The sequence below is a fragment of the Alligator mississippiensis genome, chromosome 11 (genome assembly GCF_030867095.1).
Source record: "Alligator mississippiensis isolate rAllMis1 chromosome 11, rAllMis1, whole genome shotgun sequence".
NCBI lineage: Eukaryota > Metazoa > Chordata > Crocodylia > Alligatoridae > Alligator > Alligator mississippiensis.
This window is the reverse complement of record NC_081834.1, coordinates 26,120,585-26,138,925: the sequence shown is the minus strand read 5'-3', so window position 1 is coordinate 26,138,925 and position 18,341 is coordinate 26,120,585. Positions and strand designations below refer to the sequence as shown.

The window sequence follows — 18,341 nt, the reverse complement described above, 5'->3', positions numbered from 1 at the left end:
CAGCATCGTTGTAGCTTCGTATCGCCCTAACCAAAGGCGAGCCTTGGGGCTGTAAGGCAGCGCTCCGTGTGAGCTGCGCGCGGTTCGGCTTCGTCTCGAAGAGGCTGCGAGGTGGGATGTGGCCGCTGCTGCACGACCCGGGACTCCACATCCTGCTCCTGCTATGGGAGCAGAGCCCCGCCCCGCCCCGCCCCACCCCCGCCAAGCGGGGTTAAGGCCCCCCCGCCGGGGCGGTCACGGTTGCTATGGAAACCCCTTCCTGCCCCTCGGGCCCCGCACGCAGCCCCATGGCGGTGGCGGGGGGGAGGGGAAGGGAGGGAGGCAGCACCCCGCCCGCATCCAGCGCGGTCCCGGCGGCCACTACACCAGACCCGGCCTTAACACCGCGTGTGCGCAGGTCTGGCCGCCCGGCCCCCACCAGGAGAAGGCGGCTGCTGGGCAACTGCGCAGACCACCTCTTAGAAGTCGGGTCGGAGTTGGTTGCTGGCTCTCCCAATCCCAGCGCGGGGTCCGGGCAGGTGGCTGGGACACCCGGCTTCCGCCGGAAGCTGCGGCCGCCGCTTGTTACTAAGGCGACGCGGCGCAACGGCGCGGGCGAGGCTGAGGCTGCGGCCGCGGCGCTCGGGCCCTGGCGCGGCAGCATGGTGAGCGGGTGGCGCGGCGGAGTGTGGGTCGGTCCCGCGCGAGGTGGGTCTGGGGCGCGGGTCTCAGGGGTGCCGCCGGCCCCGTCCCTGAGGCCGCCGCCCGTGTCCTTTGGCGCAGGGGGACAGGCGGCTGCGGGACGCGCAGCGCAGCGCCGCGCTGCAGCAGGAGCACGAGCGGCAGCTGGCGCGGGGCGCGCGGCTGCAGGCCGCCTGGGAGGCGGAGGAGCGCGCGGAGCAGAAGCGGCTGAGCCGGCTGCTGCGGGACGAGGAGTACGAGCGGCGCATGGACGAGGCGCTTCGCACGGTGAGCGCGGCTGCGGCTTGCGGGGCAGGTCGGGGCTGGAAGCGAAACGCGTGTAAGCGGCGCCGCTGACAACGCGGTGCACACGTAGGAGCTCCCGTGGCCTGTGCTGCTCCCGCGCGCCGACCCCTCCCCCCTCTGCCACGACTCCTGCTCTGCTTTCTGCTTCTCCACGGACTCCTTGCTACTTTCTGCTTTCTGGCCCAGGCTTTTTGCCTGATCTCCTGCTCCGCTTTCTGCTTATCCCAAGGCTTCTTTCTTTCTGCTTCTGGCCCTGGGTTCCCTGCTTCATCTCCTCCGCTTTCTGCTTCCCTACGCTGCTGTGCTGCCTGGCCTCCCCCAGTCTGCCACATGCCAGAGGCTGCCTGTGCCACTTGGGACACACGTGCTGGAAGCTCGCCACCCCTGCTCTATTTTGTGGTGAGGTGTATTATTAAAACGAAAAATACATAAGCATGCATATATTACTTAACTTTAAACAGTATTGTATGCTACATCAATCAGTCCGCCACATGTAGCTGTGTACATATGCAGTTGTGAACATACTTACAAACTGAGGGAAAGAAAGGACCTGCTGGGTCATTAAGTCCATTTTCTTACTTATCCCTGCCAACACCATCATACAGTCCCTTTCATAATATGAGCATAAACTACATCTTAAAACTAATTTGTTTTTTTTCCCCCGCTACTCTTCCTGGGAAGCTCTTCTGGAGCCATACTCTTCCGATTGTTTATAAATGTTTAAAAAAATTCCTGCCTAAACATTCACGGCCAGCTTATACCCACTTGATCTAGTGCTGCTGTCCTACCTTGTAAAGAACTTTTCTCCATCTCTGAACCAATCAGGATGTAAACACCAGAGTATCCCTTTTCAACCTTCATTTTGCCTAAACTAAAGGAACCCAGGATCTTAAGTCATATCTGATAAGAGTGTCTCTGTTCACCTCATCCTCGTAGCCAGTCTTTGCACCGGTTCCAGTTTGAATTCACTCTTCTTTCTTGAAAAAACGGTGATCAGAACTGTACACAGTATTCTAGAGAAGGTCTTGCAGTGTCTTGTACCATAGTAGTTTTGTCCTGTCTGTACTAAAAAAATATCTCATATGATCGTCCTAAAATTACATCTCCCCATCTTCACAATGTATTACATTGGTGGCCATAGTTATCCTGTGATCAACTAATACATCTAACTCCCTTTTATAAACCCATTCTTTCTAATAGAGAACTTTGTTCCAGAGTATTTGTAATGATCATTCATCTGCGTAAGAAATGTATTCATTTTTCAGATGGTTCCCAGTTTTAATATCCATGTTGGATTGGTTTGGTTTATTCCTTAGTTGACACATACTTAAAAGAAATGTAACTTCAAACCTCTAAAACAATAATTTTATGATTTTTACTGAAGAGTATATCAATTCAGAATTAGTTCAATTATAGTGCCAGTTAACATGGATATAGCATACTGTTTAGCAAATCTATACCATAGCATAAACCTCATATACAAGAAAGAAAATAGTTTGTCAACTGAAAAATAAACATATATAGAGACAGGAGTTGCTCTCCTGGAACAGACCAGTGGCGTGTTCTCCAATCCCAGACTAAAGCCAGCCCTGGTTGCTTCAGAGGAAGGAACTTTATAGCTGGCAGTTAAGAAATAACTTGTCCCATGGTAAATATTTTCCTCCTGTTCCTAGTATGTAGGTAGATGTGGATTATGTCCCAAATATATACCCTTTCCAGATCTTTTATTAATCTTTTAAAATATTGTAATTTATTTTTTTCTTATTATTTATTGGCTTGAGAAAATCAATGTGTAAACTGTTATGGAAATTATTTGCTCTGGTCAGGCACAAGAAAACAAAAAACTAAGAGACCTCCAGCTGGAGCAAGAAGAAAGACTGGCAAATGAATTGGCAAGATTAAACTATGAAAAGCTTAAAGATGAAAAAATGCGGCAGCAAATAAGAGAGAACAGGTATTTTTCCTAAAGAAAAAATAACAAGCTTATTTTTTTTATTTATGAAACGTTAATATTGAAGACTGATTTACTCCTGAGATCTGAAATGTATACTTCTATGCTTCCTGATACTGCAATAATACTGTAACTCTCTTTGTTGGAACTGAATACTCATTCAGATGCAGCTGCATAGGTCTTATAACATGGGATATACTCTGAGAGATGCTAACCAGTTTAAGGATGGAGAGTAAAGTTTCAATACATTAGGACCGTGAGGGTGCTTTGAATAGTATATTCCATGTTGCCTTTTTTAAAACTAATTTACATTTTTAGAATGATTAGGGTGGAGAAAATGTTGGAATTTTGAGAAATGGATTAAAAACAAAAAAAGAGGGAGCTTATTTTTTGTTACTGGATCAGGGAGGAAATTTCAGAAATGAATAGACAATATAAGAGAGGAAACAAGGAAGCAGAGCTGAAGGAGCCTGAGTAGGAGTGTGACAAGAGATGAGGTGGAGGCAAAAAAAGATGTGTGTAGTCCAACAGGGAAGACAATCTGGAAAAAGTTAAGTCAGTAAAGGGTAGGGCTTGACAAAAATGTCCCTTTTAACCAGCATTATTAGTGAACACTTTCTATTTATTCTCCTTTCCTCCATTTTCTGCACTTTTTCGCAGAAAGAGCCAGCTGCTCTTTCCTTTCTGTCCTTTTGATCATCTTAAATAGAATTGCCAGAAAAACAAACTAGGCATATGGAATAGGGAGAAAGATTTGACTGCAGTCAAATCAGTTTTTAAGTTTTAGTTTCAATGTACTGCTGTGATTTTTACAAGCGTCCATGTGGGGTTGAATGTTGAAAGCATGCAGCACAGATCTCTAGTATTTAACCCAGGCTTCTAAAAAGTCTGTGCAAGAAAGATACTTTTAAAATATTCTGATGCATTAGAAAGGGTAGAATTTTAGACCCATCTTCTGTCTCTGGATACAAATGTGTGATACCTTTTGACAGCAGTGAAATTTGCACATACATGGCAGGGGAAGAATTTGTCCCCATGTTCCAGGTGTTCTTGTTTCTTGTTTTTTAACTTCCCTAATACAATGATGTTCTCTTATGGAATGGAAAGGCTCATATAATCTGTTTCAGAAATACAAAATTGATGATTACTTTTAGTGGTTAGTGTAGCTGTTACTTCTATTTATAATAAGTTTTATAAGTAACATCTGGTATCTCAGCCCATATCCAATCAGTCTGCTCGGCAACCTTTTAACAATATATTATTTAACACAGCAGCCTTGGTATCATACTCATATTTCTTAATAATACCGTGGCTGAGAATGCAAATATGGTTAAAATGTGAACCTATCCAAATCATAACAAACCAATAATTTTCCTCTGATTCTATGATACTTTGCATAAAAGCTTGCCCTTTCTAATTTTGTTGGTTATGCTTGATAATATTAAGGACAGAACAACATGGCAATTTTTAAATCATTACTACAATTTCCCACCAAACTTCAGAAGTGCATTTTGATAATTAAAAAAAAAAAAAAAGTTTAACAACTTATCTCCTAACATATGCACCCTTCTTCACTGATGAATGAATCAGAATGATGACGAAAGATGATGGATACCCAGTTCAATGACCCGGCAGAGCATTAGTGATTTTTTACAGCTACTAGTTTAAAAAAAAAAAATACAGTGCATCAAGTGGGAAATCATACCAGTAGATTATTAAATGACATGGACCTGGGAAGAGGTCAGAAAGATTTAAAAAGATAACCCAACTTAAAATTTCTGTGTAAACTGGTAGTAAGTCGAAAACCTGGTTAATCCTTGAATATGTCTGTTGGGGAAAGAAGCTTAGTGATTATTCTGCCAGTGATCACTTGGACTTATAGGTGGTTCTCTTCTGTACGAAAAAGGTTTGAACAACCTATATGTATAAGTGAGCTAGCAAACAAAAATCCTTTGACCATTATGCCTTCCTCACATCTATCATAGACTACAATAGCTTCTATCTGTGTGGGATCAACAAGTCCTAGGTCTCCATTTTCCAAAAGGGAATGGAATTATGTTGTTTTGTCCCAAGTGATTTCTGTCATTGTTCACTTCAAACTCCACTTTAAATTTGTATTCCATAAGTAGGACCAGGATTTTACTCAAGTCAAAGGGAATTTTGTTACTGATTTAAATGGAGTAAGAACTTTACCCTTTGTTTTAAAAATCTTCCACACGCTGTTTTCTTTCACATACCCTTTTTGTCTCTCTCCTTTCTTGCCAACTCCATCACATAGCATAGGTGTTTCCTCTTCCCTGGAAAGTTCTTCATTATTTCCCATCACTCATTTTCCATATTGCTTATAGTTTTACATTTTTTCTTTCTCTACCACTGTTTCACATGTCATTCATTCTCTTCATTTGCCTGCTTATTTACTTTGAGAATACACTTTATCTAAATAATACACACTAACATAATATTCATTAACACATATTCTCCATGGTATTTTTGACACAAACATGCTGAATTACATCATTACCTTTACATTTCTTAATAAGCAGTCAGTGCTGATGTCCCTGACACGTAATACAGATAAACAAGATGGGAGCAGTACACAGCAATAATAGTATACTATAGCAGTTCATCATTATGAAGATTTGTAGATAACCATTCATGGTATTTTAAAATTAGTTTTGTCATTCTTATTTCAAATACGATTTTTGTTTAAATTGTTATTCTAAATTAATTTATTGTAAAATAATTTTTTATCCATATTTTAGTTTTAATGCCAATTCAGCTAATAGCCTGCTCTTCATTTACTTTCTAGTATTAATGTCACGTCAGCTCTCCAGTCCCACAGATCTGATATTTATAAGTTTTCTGTGATGTGCCATTTTTCTTCTATTTTTCTTCTCTGGTTACATCCTTAAAACTCTTTTTTAATTTTTATTGAAAACAAATTGATTTTTGCAGTATTGAACTTCGAGAGTTGGAAAAAAAACTGAAATCTGCTTACATGACTAAAGAAAGGGCTGCCCAGATTGCTGAGAAGGAAGCTATCAAATATGAGAAAATGGTAACTATTTTTTAAGATCTGTATAGTATTTAAACAGAGGTCCTATTCATCCTGTGCCATTTAACATGTGTTAAAAAGATTCTAGAAAAAAAATTGAAGACTTTTTTCTAGCATAACTGAAGAAAAATGAGAGTTAAAATATATCTCCAGTGAAAAATAAGTTCTCCAAAAAGCCTGAACATGTACTTAAGTGCCAAACCAGGAAAATGCTTTTTATAGCACATGCTTAAGTACATTAAATGCTTAAGTGAATTCATTATCAGTTATTTTTTCTTGAACTGGGATCTTAAAGGAGCATTTTTTGTGTGCGGAGTTGCCATTTTCCTGTCAGATCCTTTGTCTCTAAGCAGAACAGCATCCACAGTTTGCCAGTCTTTATATGCTCCTGGCAGATGAGAACCTGTTTAAGGCTACTAGTGATGTGCTGATATTTAATTTGGTTCTCCGCTGCTAGCACACTCCAGCTCCATGACTTCAGCTGAACTATTTATTTCCTTCCCCACTACCGGGGTGGTACAGTCTTCAGGAGTTTGTACAGCTGATAACTTCATTGATATAATGTAGGGTAAATGACATATTCTGCCCGGCCTGAGTAGCAAGGTAAAGGTCACCTGATACATCCAGTGGTAAGGTAGGCAGCCAGTTGGCCATTTGTCTACTTGGCCACTTTAATGTTAAAGTCACCAATTAACCAATGTAAGTACTCCTGCTAACCTTGCTATTCACAGTTCACTAAGGCTGCTCTTGCATTGTTACTCAAATTTTCTGTATCTAATAGCAGCTGTGAAAGTGATAAGACCCTAATCAGTTTTGTCCTGCTCATAGCAGAGCACTAACAGCAACTGAGATGAACTAAAAGAATTAACCACACACTTTGGATGCCAGGTAGTTTTCTAATTGTCAAATGAGCCCCTTGTATGCAGCTGAGACTACCTCTTCTGCATTGATGGCTGAAAATAAGTGCAGCTTTCTGCACACTATCCCAGTTAGCATCCCCATGTTCAGTCTAGTTCTTCAGTGTAAAATTTCCAGGAAGAGAATTGCAATCCAATTGAAATAGCCTCTCTTACCAGCCTACCCCATGCTAGGTGAGAAGGGAAGAAACGTCTGATTCAATTTATTTTCCCATATTGCTCCTAAATGAAAGTATGTCTCTGTATCCTTGGCAAGGAGAACATCTTGACAGTAGTGCCAGCTTTAGCAATACATTGCATTTTCTACCTTAAAATAGAAATACGTGCTCCCTGGCTGCATAGCCTAAGAGACATGCTCAGCTTCACAATTGTTGACTGTTGAGTCTCTGCAAGAGAAGGCTGGAGGAATGTCTTTTAGTAGGAACTATGTAGCCATTAAAGAAAGGGTTATTGCATTTTTACAGTGTAAACACCAGCAACTAAAACACTTATTTTTATCCAATGGGAGTAATTTTGCTAATCTCTAAATTAGTTTCTGTAATAAAGTTAAAGTTTTTTGTACACAATGACATACATCTTGTATGGAGCATAACTAGTAAATCAAATGTTTGTGCTTGTAAATATTTACCACTGTGTAACATTTCAAAGAATTGAGTTTATGGACAGAATATTTCATTATGGATGTATGGAAAATATATGGGCCTGCTACTCCCCCTTCTGTTGAAATCAATGGGAATTTTACCTTTCATACAGGTAGGAATAGGTGCATCTTGTTCTTAGACACTGTACGTGTACTGTAATGCTATTGCAACACTGTAATGTATTATTGACTAAGCTGAGAAATTCTTTTAAGTTAGTTTCTTATTTATCTTAAATACCCTTAAATGCAAGGGTCCAAGTGTTTATTGTAAATCTGTCTTTGTTATGGAAGGCTGATTAATAGTGCATGACTAAAGCAAAGAAGCTTGCTTTATAGCAGCAGCTAAAACAGTAGTTAATTAAATGGTTTGATGTAATATAATTACTTTGTGTGTTTCATAGCACTACTTAAAGCTAAACAGTACCACACTTGCAGTGCCTTTCTAGAGCAGGTAATTACTGTAATGATTATAGCTCCTTATCCTCTGAAACGCATTGGTGGTAATAGTTTTGCTATTACTAATAAATATTTAAAGAATTTGAAAAAACAGCCCAGGGTGTTGTTATGTGTGATTAAGGTGGACAAAATAGCAGGTAGCTTCAGTTATATCAGTGTTCTTCACAAATATCTTACTTTTGATATCTATTGCTATAAAGGAAGAGTTATTAAAGATGGTTTGTAGGGCTGAATTAGAGGTGCACCAATACATTGGTCCAATATCTGATCGATACTGATAGAAAGAAAACTGACTATCGGATATCAGCCCGATTGGGGCCAATAAATTTAGCCGATAAATGCCTGTGCATGCGTGCAGCCACAGCGTAGCACTCGGGCAGCAAGGAGCACAGCTGGGGGGGGACAGATCAGTGTCCCCCATGGTGAGGAAGGGGACAAGATCAGGCACGGGGTGGGGGAGCAGGGTTGTGTGCCCCCAGATGTGTGTGGGATGGGATGGGCTGCAGGTGGGGTTGCGCAGGACTCTTCTCGGTGGGGGCTGGGCTTGGAGCAAGCATTGGTTGCGCTGGGCAGTGCCTGTCCCTGCCCCCTCCCTCACTGCCTCCCTTGATCTGCCCCCCTCCACCACACCCGACTGACCAGCTGGAGGCAGCTGTAATCGGAAATCGGATCGATAGCAGCCGATATGCCTCCTTAAATATCGGCTATTGGTATCAGGCCCAGAAATTTCTATCTGTGCACCCTTAGACTGAATTACCAATATCCAGACTAGAATGGGTATTTATCATGCTGTTACACCTTATGAAATAAGGGGTTCTTAAACTGTATGTTAATTCAACACAAATTGGTCCTACATATGTAGGACACACCTTTATGGATGAAAACATTTCATTCTTGGGGTTCCATACTAATGTTTTTTGTAAAAAAGCATTCTGGTTACACATTATCATAATGCAAGAGGAGGAAAAAATCTTACCGTGTTTTTAACAACAGAAACGTGATGCTGAGATAGCCCAAAGGATGAAGGAAGAGCATGAAAAGGTAACAATGGAAGAAGGTTCTGCAGAACAGAGGCGATACAAGGAAAAAATAATTTATCAGCAAGAACTGGAGAAGCAACTGGAGGACCAAGAAAAAAATAAACAGCATGCTTATGAGGAGTTCCTGAAAGAGAAACTCATGATAGATGAAATCGTACGAAAGATTTATGAAGAAGACCAAATGTTAGGGTTTTTAAATTTTTGCTATCAATGTTTTTCATATGGTCACATAAGAGTAATGTGCATATCTATTTCTCAAACTGATGTCCCAACTCAGGAAAACTTTCCTATTCAAGAAAATTGCTTAAACATTTAACTTAAGCACGTGCTAAACTTAAGTTTAACTTTATGCAGAATATTACTTAAGCTTATGTTTTCCTGATCACAGCTTAGGTATTGTCATCTTAGATCATCCTTCATTATTTTCGCCCAGCTCTGTCTTATTTTTATAGAGTACTTCATTCAGCCCCATAATGACAGAAATGGCTGTGTAAGACTGATTTCAATGATACATAGCCACTTATGTTTCCCTGACAGACATGCCTGTCTGGCTAGATTGTCATTTGTAATTCAGTTTGTGGAAACAGCTAGGGAAGGTGTTGTTTGTTTGTTTGGGGGGGGGCTGTATGTCTGGTATACATCAACCAAGGATAAAGGAGATTTCTTCTTAAGTATTTCTCTCAAAGCTTAACTCCAAAATAGAGTTCAGCCACTGATACAAAAAAAGAGCCCTTTAATCCCCTCCTGGTCCCTCCATTGGGACATACCTAGTTGCCAGGTTTTGTAGAGGACCTGTGTATGACTTGCATCTAGCTGAAAAAAAATGTGTTTACAGTTTGAAGATCTTCTTTAAGGTGTATTTCATTTCCTATCTCTGAGGGTGGATAAAGGGAGACAGTAGCATGGGGTTTTTAGTGCCTGGAGTATATAATTCCTAACGAGTGTATAGCATGCTCATTTGAAAATCAAAATTGAATTATTAATTAAGCACCTATATTTTTGTATCTTTTTCTAGGGAAAAACAACTTAAGTTAGAGAAAGTAAGAGCAACACAGAGATATATAGAAGAATTCAAAATACAACAGGACAAATGGCGAAGAAAGAAGTGTGAGGAAATGGAAGAAGAAAATAAGAAAATCATGGAGTTTGCTAATATGCAACGACAAAGAGAAGAAAGTTGGAAGGCTAAAGTTCGAGCGAGTGAGGAAATAAAAGAAAAACTCCAGAACATGGTATTCAAATAAATTTAAAAGGGAATTTTGGAAAACGTATGCCATCAGATATGTCACTTAGTCTGTCATTGCTCTTCTAACAGATCACACAAAATCTAGAAAGAGAGCAACAGAAACGTGATGATCTGGAGCAAGTGCGACAAGAGTTATATCTTGAAGAACAAGCTGAGGCAGACAGAAAAAAGGAGATGGTAAGTGCTGGTAGCTGTTTCAAGCAGTAAATATAAGGCAAAAATTCTTTCTGGATCAAGTTTCCATGCCAGAACTGCACACAGATCTTCCACTATAGTTGTTGGGAGTTGTGTATATTTGTCTGACGTCAGAATTTGGTCTTTTGTATGGTGGTGTTCTGCATTACACTAATTGTTCTAAGACAGTTAAAGCTATACTGATAACAGTGGGGTGAAAATTTAGGATTTCGTTATGCTTCCTACAAACTTCTGTGAAATAATGAGGGCTAGTTCTTGACAACAGTATTTTTGAGGTGCCATTCTGGAATATCCTGTTTGATGCTCTTCATAAATAAAATAATTATACCTTTTTCCCATACCTAAATTTCCCAGTTTTGAAGTATTTGTTTCTGTGCTGATTTGGGACGTGTGTTACAAAACAAGGTTATGGTATAATAATCTAAAAGAACAAATTACCAGTTTATATATGATGACTAAAATGATCCAGACTGTTTTCAGCATATTTAGCATTTTGTTGAAATGTCTTCATAGGTAGAAATAGAAAAGAGAATCAGACAGCGCTTAGAGTTAAGACAAACCTATGATGAGCAATTAGCCTTGAAGAAGATAGTACGGCAGGCCATGCAAGAAGAAGAAGAAGCCTTTAGACAACAGATGTTAGCCAAGTTTGCAGAGGATGATCGCATAGAACAAATGAACGCTCAGAAACGAAGAATAAAACAGCTTGAACACAGAAAAGCAGTGGAAAAACTTATTGAAGATCGTCGCAAACAGTTCCTTGCAGATAAAGTAAGAAGGGCCTTTTTTCCCTTTAAATTTTGGTTTGAGTTTAAATTTCTTAAAATGGCAAGACAGTACTTAAAGTATGTTGTTAGGATTGCTGTTTGCTTTTCCTTATTACTACTGAAGGGATTGGCTTGATTTTTGTTTTGCTGGGAAGAAAGGAGTCATCTTCTGATGAACTTGGGGGGAAACGTTTGTTTGTTTGTTTACAAACTTACTCCATATAGATCCTGATCCGCTGTCCTAGACCTCTGCTCATTTGTGGTACTTTGGGGATGAGTCTTGTATATGGCTTGACCAGCACCGCACACCCCAAAAGGGGCATGCTACCTCCTCAGAACATTTACCTGCTGTGACTTTATGGTAATTGGAGAATTTTCTCCCCAAAAAGGAAAAACTGGCTCTGTCCTCAGAGCTGTGTCCAGTAATCCAAAATAATCAGTTGTGGCCTGTAACAGGCTCACAGGCCTTACAGGGGGCTTCTCCAACCCCAGTACCCCCTCCACAGTCTTCTGGGCTGAAGTACAGGCTCCTGCTGTTAAGACATCATAGCTAGGAGCAGCTCTCAGTACCTTCGTGGATGACTCCCAGGAAGCCTCTGCAGTCCATTAGAAACAAAAAAATGCAGAAATATGGGCAGGGGTATTCCTCACCCTTGGCCTCTGTTGCTCTCCATTGCAGGCTTTCCCCTCTCACTACTGCTTGTGTCCTTTTGGGCTCTCGGCCGTGTACTCCCAGCCTATCAATGCCGGTTTCTGGTCCCCAACTGTAGCTTGTCTGTCCTGCATTGAGGGGAGACACCTGGGCTGAGTTAATATCAAGTGACTCCTCCCCTGAAATCATAAACAGCCTGAGCGATTCCAGCCCTGTCTTAGTAATAGGGCTTTCCCTTTCCAGGGGTTCTTCTGTTTCCTAGTAGGAACCTTAAGAAGGCTGACTGTCTCTGTGTTCTCCTGGGGCTGTCTGCAACACAGGTTTTCCCTGCCAGGATATTTCTCCCCTCTGCTTGAGAGTGCTCTGCAAGTAAGGGTTTAGTCCTTTCCATGCTCCTAAACCTGTCTAGGGGCTTCTTTTGTTTGCTGTCTCTGAGCCAGCTCTGCGGTTGCCCTGTTTCAATTCTCCTGTGGCCTGCCCCTTTACTGTTGGGACCGCTTGACTTCCAGATACTAAGGGGAGAGAGTGAGTTTAGATTTTCTTCCTCCCACTCACCCTACTCTTCTACATACTCTGAAGTTGGTGTACTCTGCAGGTGTCAGTGCCAGCAGATTGCTTGCAGCAACAGATACTTAGGGTGCTGTTCAATTAATTTATTTAGTTGCTTTGTACAAAACACTTATTGAAAGGTAGAACATACCACTGTCCTTAAAAAAATATATATGGTTTTGTCCAAAGTATTTAAGTTAAAAGTTTAAATTGGGGAAACTCCTTTCTGAAATTTAAGGTGGTTTGACAAATGTAAAAGAGCAGTAATACATCTTACATCAATACTCTTCTACTAGGCTCACACTCCAAAGGTGTGTGTCTACACATGATGCTATGTTGCTGTAGCAATGTGCTATGGCGATGTAGTGTCCACAGCTGTCCACACGTAACCAGTAGCTATTTTGCCATGGCAGCGCATTCAACCATTGTAGTACACTGCTATGGCGAAGTAGCTAAAAAGAACCATGTGCCACGCATACAGCGCAGTACAGGTGGTTACTGTGTTGTGTTTTAATGCTTCCAAAAGGAACTACTAAAGTATGGCGCAGTAACAACATTGTCACAGTGCAACGTGCAGATGTGCCCCAAGAGGAAGAATGAAATTATAACAATTCTAGATGTTTTATAAATGAAATTAGGAGGGATTAACTGAATTCAGTCAATAAAATCTGATTTCTCTAGTAGTTTGAAATGTGCTACTTGAATTTATACGTGTATACAGTTTTCTGTAACTGCTCAAGCTAGATAACAACGTAACTGTTTATCCAACTAAATAGACGCTTCAGTGACCAAAAGGACTCTTACCTTGCATGCTGTAACACTTTCCTTTTAATACACAGTCAAGCACTTCTCTCTGAGATACAGAAATCATTAACCAAATACACTTTTGCATTTGGAAGTATTTAATGACATAGATTTCATAGACATTAGGGCTGGAAGGGACCTTGGAAGATCATCGAGTCCAGGCCCCTGCCCCAGGGGCAGGAAGTCAGCTGGGGTCATAGGATCCCAGTAAGATAAACATCCACATTTCTCTTGAAGGTGTTCAATGTAGGTGCTTGAACCACCTCTGGTAGCAGGCTATTCCAGACCTTGGGGGCTCAGACAGTAAAGAAGTTCTTCCTTATGTCCAGCCTGAAATGGTCTTGGAGGAGTTTTCGATCTTGTCATCCCTTGGGGCGCTCTGATGAACAAACATTCCCCCAGATCCTGGTGAACCCCCTGATAAACTTATAGACAGCCATCAGATCACCCCTGAGCCTGCACTTTTCCAGGCTGAACTGTCCCATGGCTCTCAGCCTCTCAACATAAGATCTGTTTTCCTGACCTCTGATCACGTGCTTGGCTCTTCTCTGGACTCTCAAGCTTTTCCACATTCTTTTTGAATTGTGAAGTCCAAAACAACATAGTACTCCAGCTGTGGCCTCACCAAGGCCAAGTACAATGGGAGAATGACATCCCGGGATTTGCTTGAGAAGCATCTGTGGATGCAAGTCAACGTTTTGCTCACTTTACTAGCCACAGCATCACATTGAAGGCTCATATTCATCCTGTGGTCAATCATGACCCCCAAGTCCCTTTCATCCATAGTGCTGGCCAGCATAGCACTGCTGAACCTATAAGGATGCTGCAGGTTTTTCCTCCCAAGGTGGAGAACCTTGCATTTTTCAGTGTTAAACACCATCAGGTTCTCATTCACCCATTTCCTGAGCCTGTCAAGGTCAGCCTGGATTGCCCTCCTGTCCTCAGGTGTGGATGCTGTACCCCAAAGTTTGGTCTCATCGGTGAACTTGGCCAGCCCGCTTCTGACTCCAGTGTCCCACATCGTTAATGAAGATGTTGAATAATACAGGTCCAAGGACAGAGCCTTGAGGGACCCCACTGGCCACAGGGCATTATGATGATTGACTTCCATCAACCACCACCCTCTGGGTCTGACCGCAGAGCCAATTTCCCAGCCAGTGGATCATGGTGGACTTGAAGCTACAGTTGGCCAGTTTTGCCAAGAGGTGATCATGGGATACCAGGTGGAAGGCTTTTCTAAAGTCAAGATATACGACATCAATCTTCTCTCCCTTGTCCAGGTGATAGGTCACCTGGTCGTAGAAGGAAATGAGATTGGTCAAACAAGACCTAACCGCAACAAACCCATGCTGGCTATCCCTCAGGATGTTGGTATCGGCCAGTCCATTAAGGATGGCCTCTTTAATAAACTTTTCTAAGACCTTCCCTGGGATAGAGGTCAGGCTGGGCCTGTAGTTTGCCGGATCCACTTTCCTCCCCTTCTTGAAGATAGGCACCACATTGGCCTTCTTCCAGTCATTGGGCACTACACCAGAGTGCCAGGAGTTCTCAAAAGATCCGTGCCAGAGGCTGGGCTGTGATAAACTATAAGCAGACGTGCTTTTAAGTTCTGAATCAGTCATACAGGTTTCCCTCACCAACCACGGTTTTGAGTATCTACGCTTCACAGAAGTGAGGGGGTACAGTTGGAAAATACTCCGATGTCCCCTCCTGGCCCTACTCATGTCTTTCGCTCCCCCATCCCTGCTGGTTTTGCCAACCATGGGAACTTTCAGGAACCTAACCCCTGTACATGTACTTCTACAAGCTCATAGTCAAGGTTAGACTTTGGGGAGGAAAATGTTCACCTTAAACTGAGAAGGACTGACCTTAAAATAATGAAGAATCATTGGATTTCATTATGCTACTTTTCGACTTAGTTTTCATAGTATAATATATAAACTTTGCTGCGATTCACATTCATAATTCTGTAAATGAGAATATATTCCTATTTCCTTTTCTTGTTTCTTTTGTAGGCTTATAGTAGTAGGGCCAAAACTAGACCCATTTTGAAAGTATTTTACCTCCAGGTAGGGGTTTAGGTTGTAGCCGTGTTGGTCTGAGGATATAGGCAGACAAGGTTCCTTGGGTGAATTTGATATCTTTTATTAGACCAACCCAAATGGTTGGAGAATAGTTATTAAGCAAGCTTTCGGGTTCAAAAACCCTTCGTCAGGCTAAGGACGCTGCAGCAGTTGCTGCGTGCTCTTCCTGGATGGAATGAAAAGTAAAGAAGCCAGGGGCTGGGCTGGGCTGGGGAGTCAGTTGCCAGGCAGATTGTAATGTATCAAAAATCCAATGTCTATGTTTAGTCCCTGATCTCTAGTATCCAGGAGGTTGATGAAATGGAGCTCATAGGCTCCTCTCTGGGAAGCGTTGTGTAAATTTCCCTTGAGGATCAGGACTGAGAGATTGGAGAGAGAGTGGCCCTCCTGTGAGAAATGTGCCTCCACCGGTAATTGGGTGTTTCTGTCTTTGATGGATTTCCGGTGTGCGTTCATTCTGGTGCGCAGTTGTTGTCTGGTCTCTCCTACATATCCTCCATCAGGGCATTTGGTGCATTGGATGAGGTATACTACATTCCTGGAGGTGCAGCTGTAAGATCCTGGGATGCTGATGGCTCTGTTGTGGGGTGTAGTAATAGTGGAGGTGGTGGAGATGCCGGGGCAGGTTTTGCATTTCTTGTCATGGCACGGTCTGGATCCTTTTGGTATTAATCTTTAAAGAGGGATTTTCACAGGAGAAAAAACAAAGTAGGGAACCAAATAACTTTAATTCTTATTTTTCATGCCTTATAATTTCTCTTTTTCTAATTATTAAAAGTTGTATTTAAACAGTATTTGGTTCTCACTATCCATCTTTCTCATCCTTTTTGTTACTTCTACAAAAGCCATAACAGAGTAGAAGGTAAGATAGGCTGGCACCTTAGGAACTAACTGAAGCACGACCTTTTGTTAGCAACAACCTACTGTATCATAACAAGGACACATTTACTTCTTTGCAAAATGATGCAGGAGCCTAGTAATTGTCGGGGCCGAGGGGCTGTGGCCAGCAGCCCGGGCATGTGGGCCGGGGAAAAGGTCGGCATGGCGAACTAGAATTAGGCACTGACGCATAGAGGTTGATTAAAGATTATTTTACTTACACCGTAGGTGGTTGCGGTGCAGGCAGGAAAACTTTCTTGAGTTGCAGTTACAAAAAAAAACACACACGTGGAGTTTGCTAGGCTCCACCAAAGACACACGAGTGGAATTTGCTAGCCTTCACTAAACGAACACGAACAGAGCTCTGGATACCACTCACGGAGTTTGCTAGGCTCCGTGGACCGACCGAAATGAGAGTCCGAAAGGTGACTCTCCACAAGCGCGCAGGGTAGGGTACGTCAAGGGATCGTGTGGCGATGGGGAGAGGCTAGAGGTTGATCAGGCCCCTGTATCCTCCTCTAAGGCACACGCGGAGTTTGTTAGGCTCCACAGCGCTTAGAGTTCTTCACGAGATGGATGTGAAGTCCTCCAACTTGGGCGGAAACTGCTCAAGCCTCTTATACGGCTAGCAAGCCAATCGCTAGCTGCCACGTGGGAATAATTTAGAAACAGCCAATAGTGGGAAACAAATTTACATACAGGTGGCAGGAACTCCTTTGCACCGGGGTTTTCTCTCTGCAGCTGAGAATTGCACCGTGCAAAGAAAGCTCCTTGTGGCGGGGAATAATTCTGCAGTGCCGAAGCACACACAAAATCATACCCTTTGGGTCGTAACAGTAATGACGTGAAAGCCTTATGCTTGCTCCATCGAGAGAGTTCTTTACTAACTTTCATATATTAGGTACAAGTTTCTTTCTGTAAAATTGAAGAATGTTAATTAAAACTTTATTGCTTTTTGTAGGAACGTGAACTTGAAGAAAGACAGTTAGAAGAGAGAAGACAAGAAAATATTCGTGCAGTTGTTGAAGAAGAGAGACAGAAACTCCTCAAAGAACACGCGTCTAAATTGTTGGGGTATCTTCCTAGAGTAAGTGAACTTTTGTCTCCTGCTACTTGATGTTGGCTGACCCAGCCACTGTCTTTTTAATGCAATCCTTTTGGGGTTTTTTGTTTTTTTTTTTTTAAGTTTAAAGTCTGTTGTGAGCTCTTTACAGAAACTTCTATCAGATGTGGTATGCAGATTAATATTACTTTGCTGTATAATGTAATACCAAAAAACAGGATTTTTCTCAGCCATCACTGATTCACGGAAGTTTAGGGCTGGAAGGGACCTTGTGAGATCATCAGGTCCAGCCCCCCTGCTCTGGGCAGGAAACATCCATATTACACAGAATAAAACAGTCAGACAAAAATGTATTGATGCAAAATACTATCAGTCTACATATTAGAAACTCATCTGAACCGTTGTTAATTTTTTCAAGCGAGCAGGGTATTTCTCTATTAAAGTTACGAGTGTAGCTAGAGTATACTACCAAGACGGACACCCATACAGAAGAGAGTGTCAAGGATTACCTTTGTACAATCTTACAGTAGCTAAATAACATTCACAATGTTTCTTCCCCTTTCTAACTTCAGGGAATCCTCAAAGATCAAGAAGATGTTAACATGCTTGGTGAGGAGTTCAGGAAAGCTTATCAGACAAGAAGAGGGGACGTCTTTTCAGACAACAGCTGAAATTTACGTGATCTTTGTGGTTTACCACTAGATGTCATCTGACTTTTAATGATAACTTGTACATGATGTTAACAGTGAGAAATTCCTTTTTGGTGTTCGGAGACGATTTGCCCTGCAATACTGAGAGCACTAAGCTATCGATTAGCTAAAATGTTCAAGTATATTCTAGTTACAGATTTACATAAATAAATTTTATTTCTTCATTACTGTTTTTTCTCAAGCAAGTTATAAGTAAGATACAAGATCGGAATTTCACTTTGGAAACTGATATATAGACCGATTGTAACACAAGTCCTAGGTTCTGCTGGTAAGTTAGAAAATATCTTAATTTGGAAAACAGAATATTTCCACTACAAGGTAGATGTTATAAATATTACATTTGCTCCCAACAAAGCCTGAATTTAAG

At 41.8% G+C, this 18,341-nt stretch overlaps 1 protein-coding gene across 1 annotated transcript; it reads left to right on the top strand.

Moving 5' to 3' along the window:
* The first annotated feature begins 554 nt into the window (after nt 1–554).
* MNS1 (meiosis specific nuclear structural 1) lies at nt 555–18,138 on the top strand. Its single transcript, XM_019477857.2, has 10 exons — nt 555–644; nt 763–948; nt 2,793–2,920; nt 5,873–5,975; nt 8,979–9,208; nt 10,041–10,257; nt 10,341–10,448; nt 10,980–11,237; nt 17,163–17,288; nt 17,837–18,138. Exons 1-10 carry the CDS (start codon nt 642–644, stop codon nt 17,933–17,935), a joined length of 1,458 nt encoding a protein of 485 aa, XP_019333402.1. The 5' UTR covers nt 555–641; the 3' UTR covers nt 17,936–18,138.
* Nucleotides 18,139–18,341: the final 203 nt, after the last annotated feature.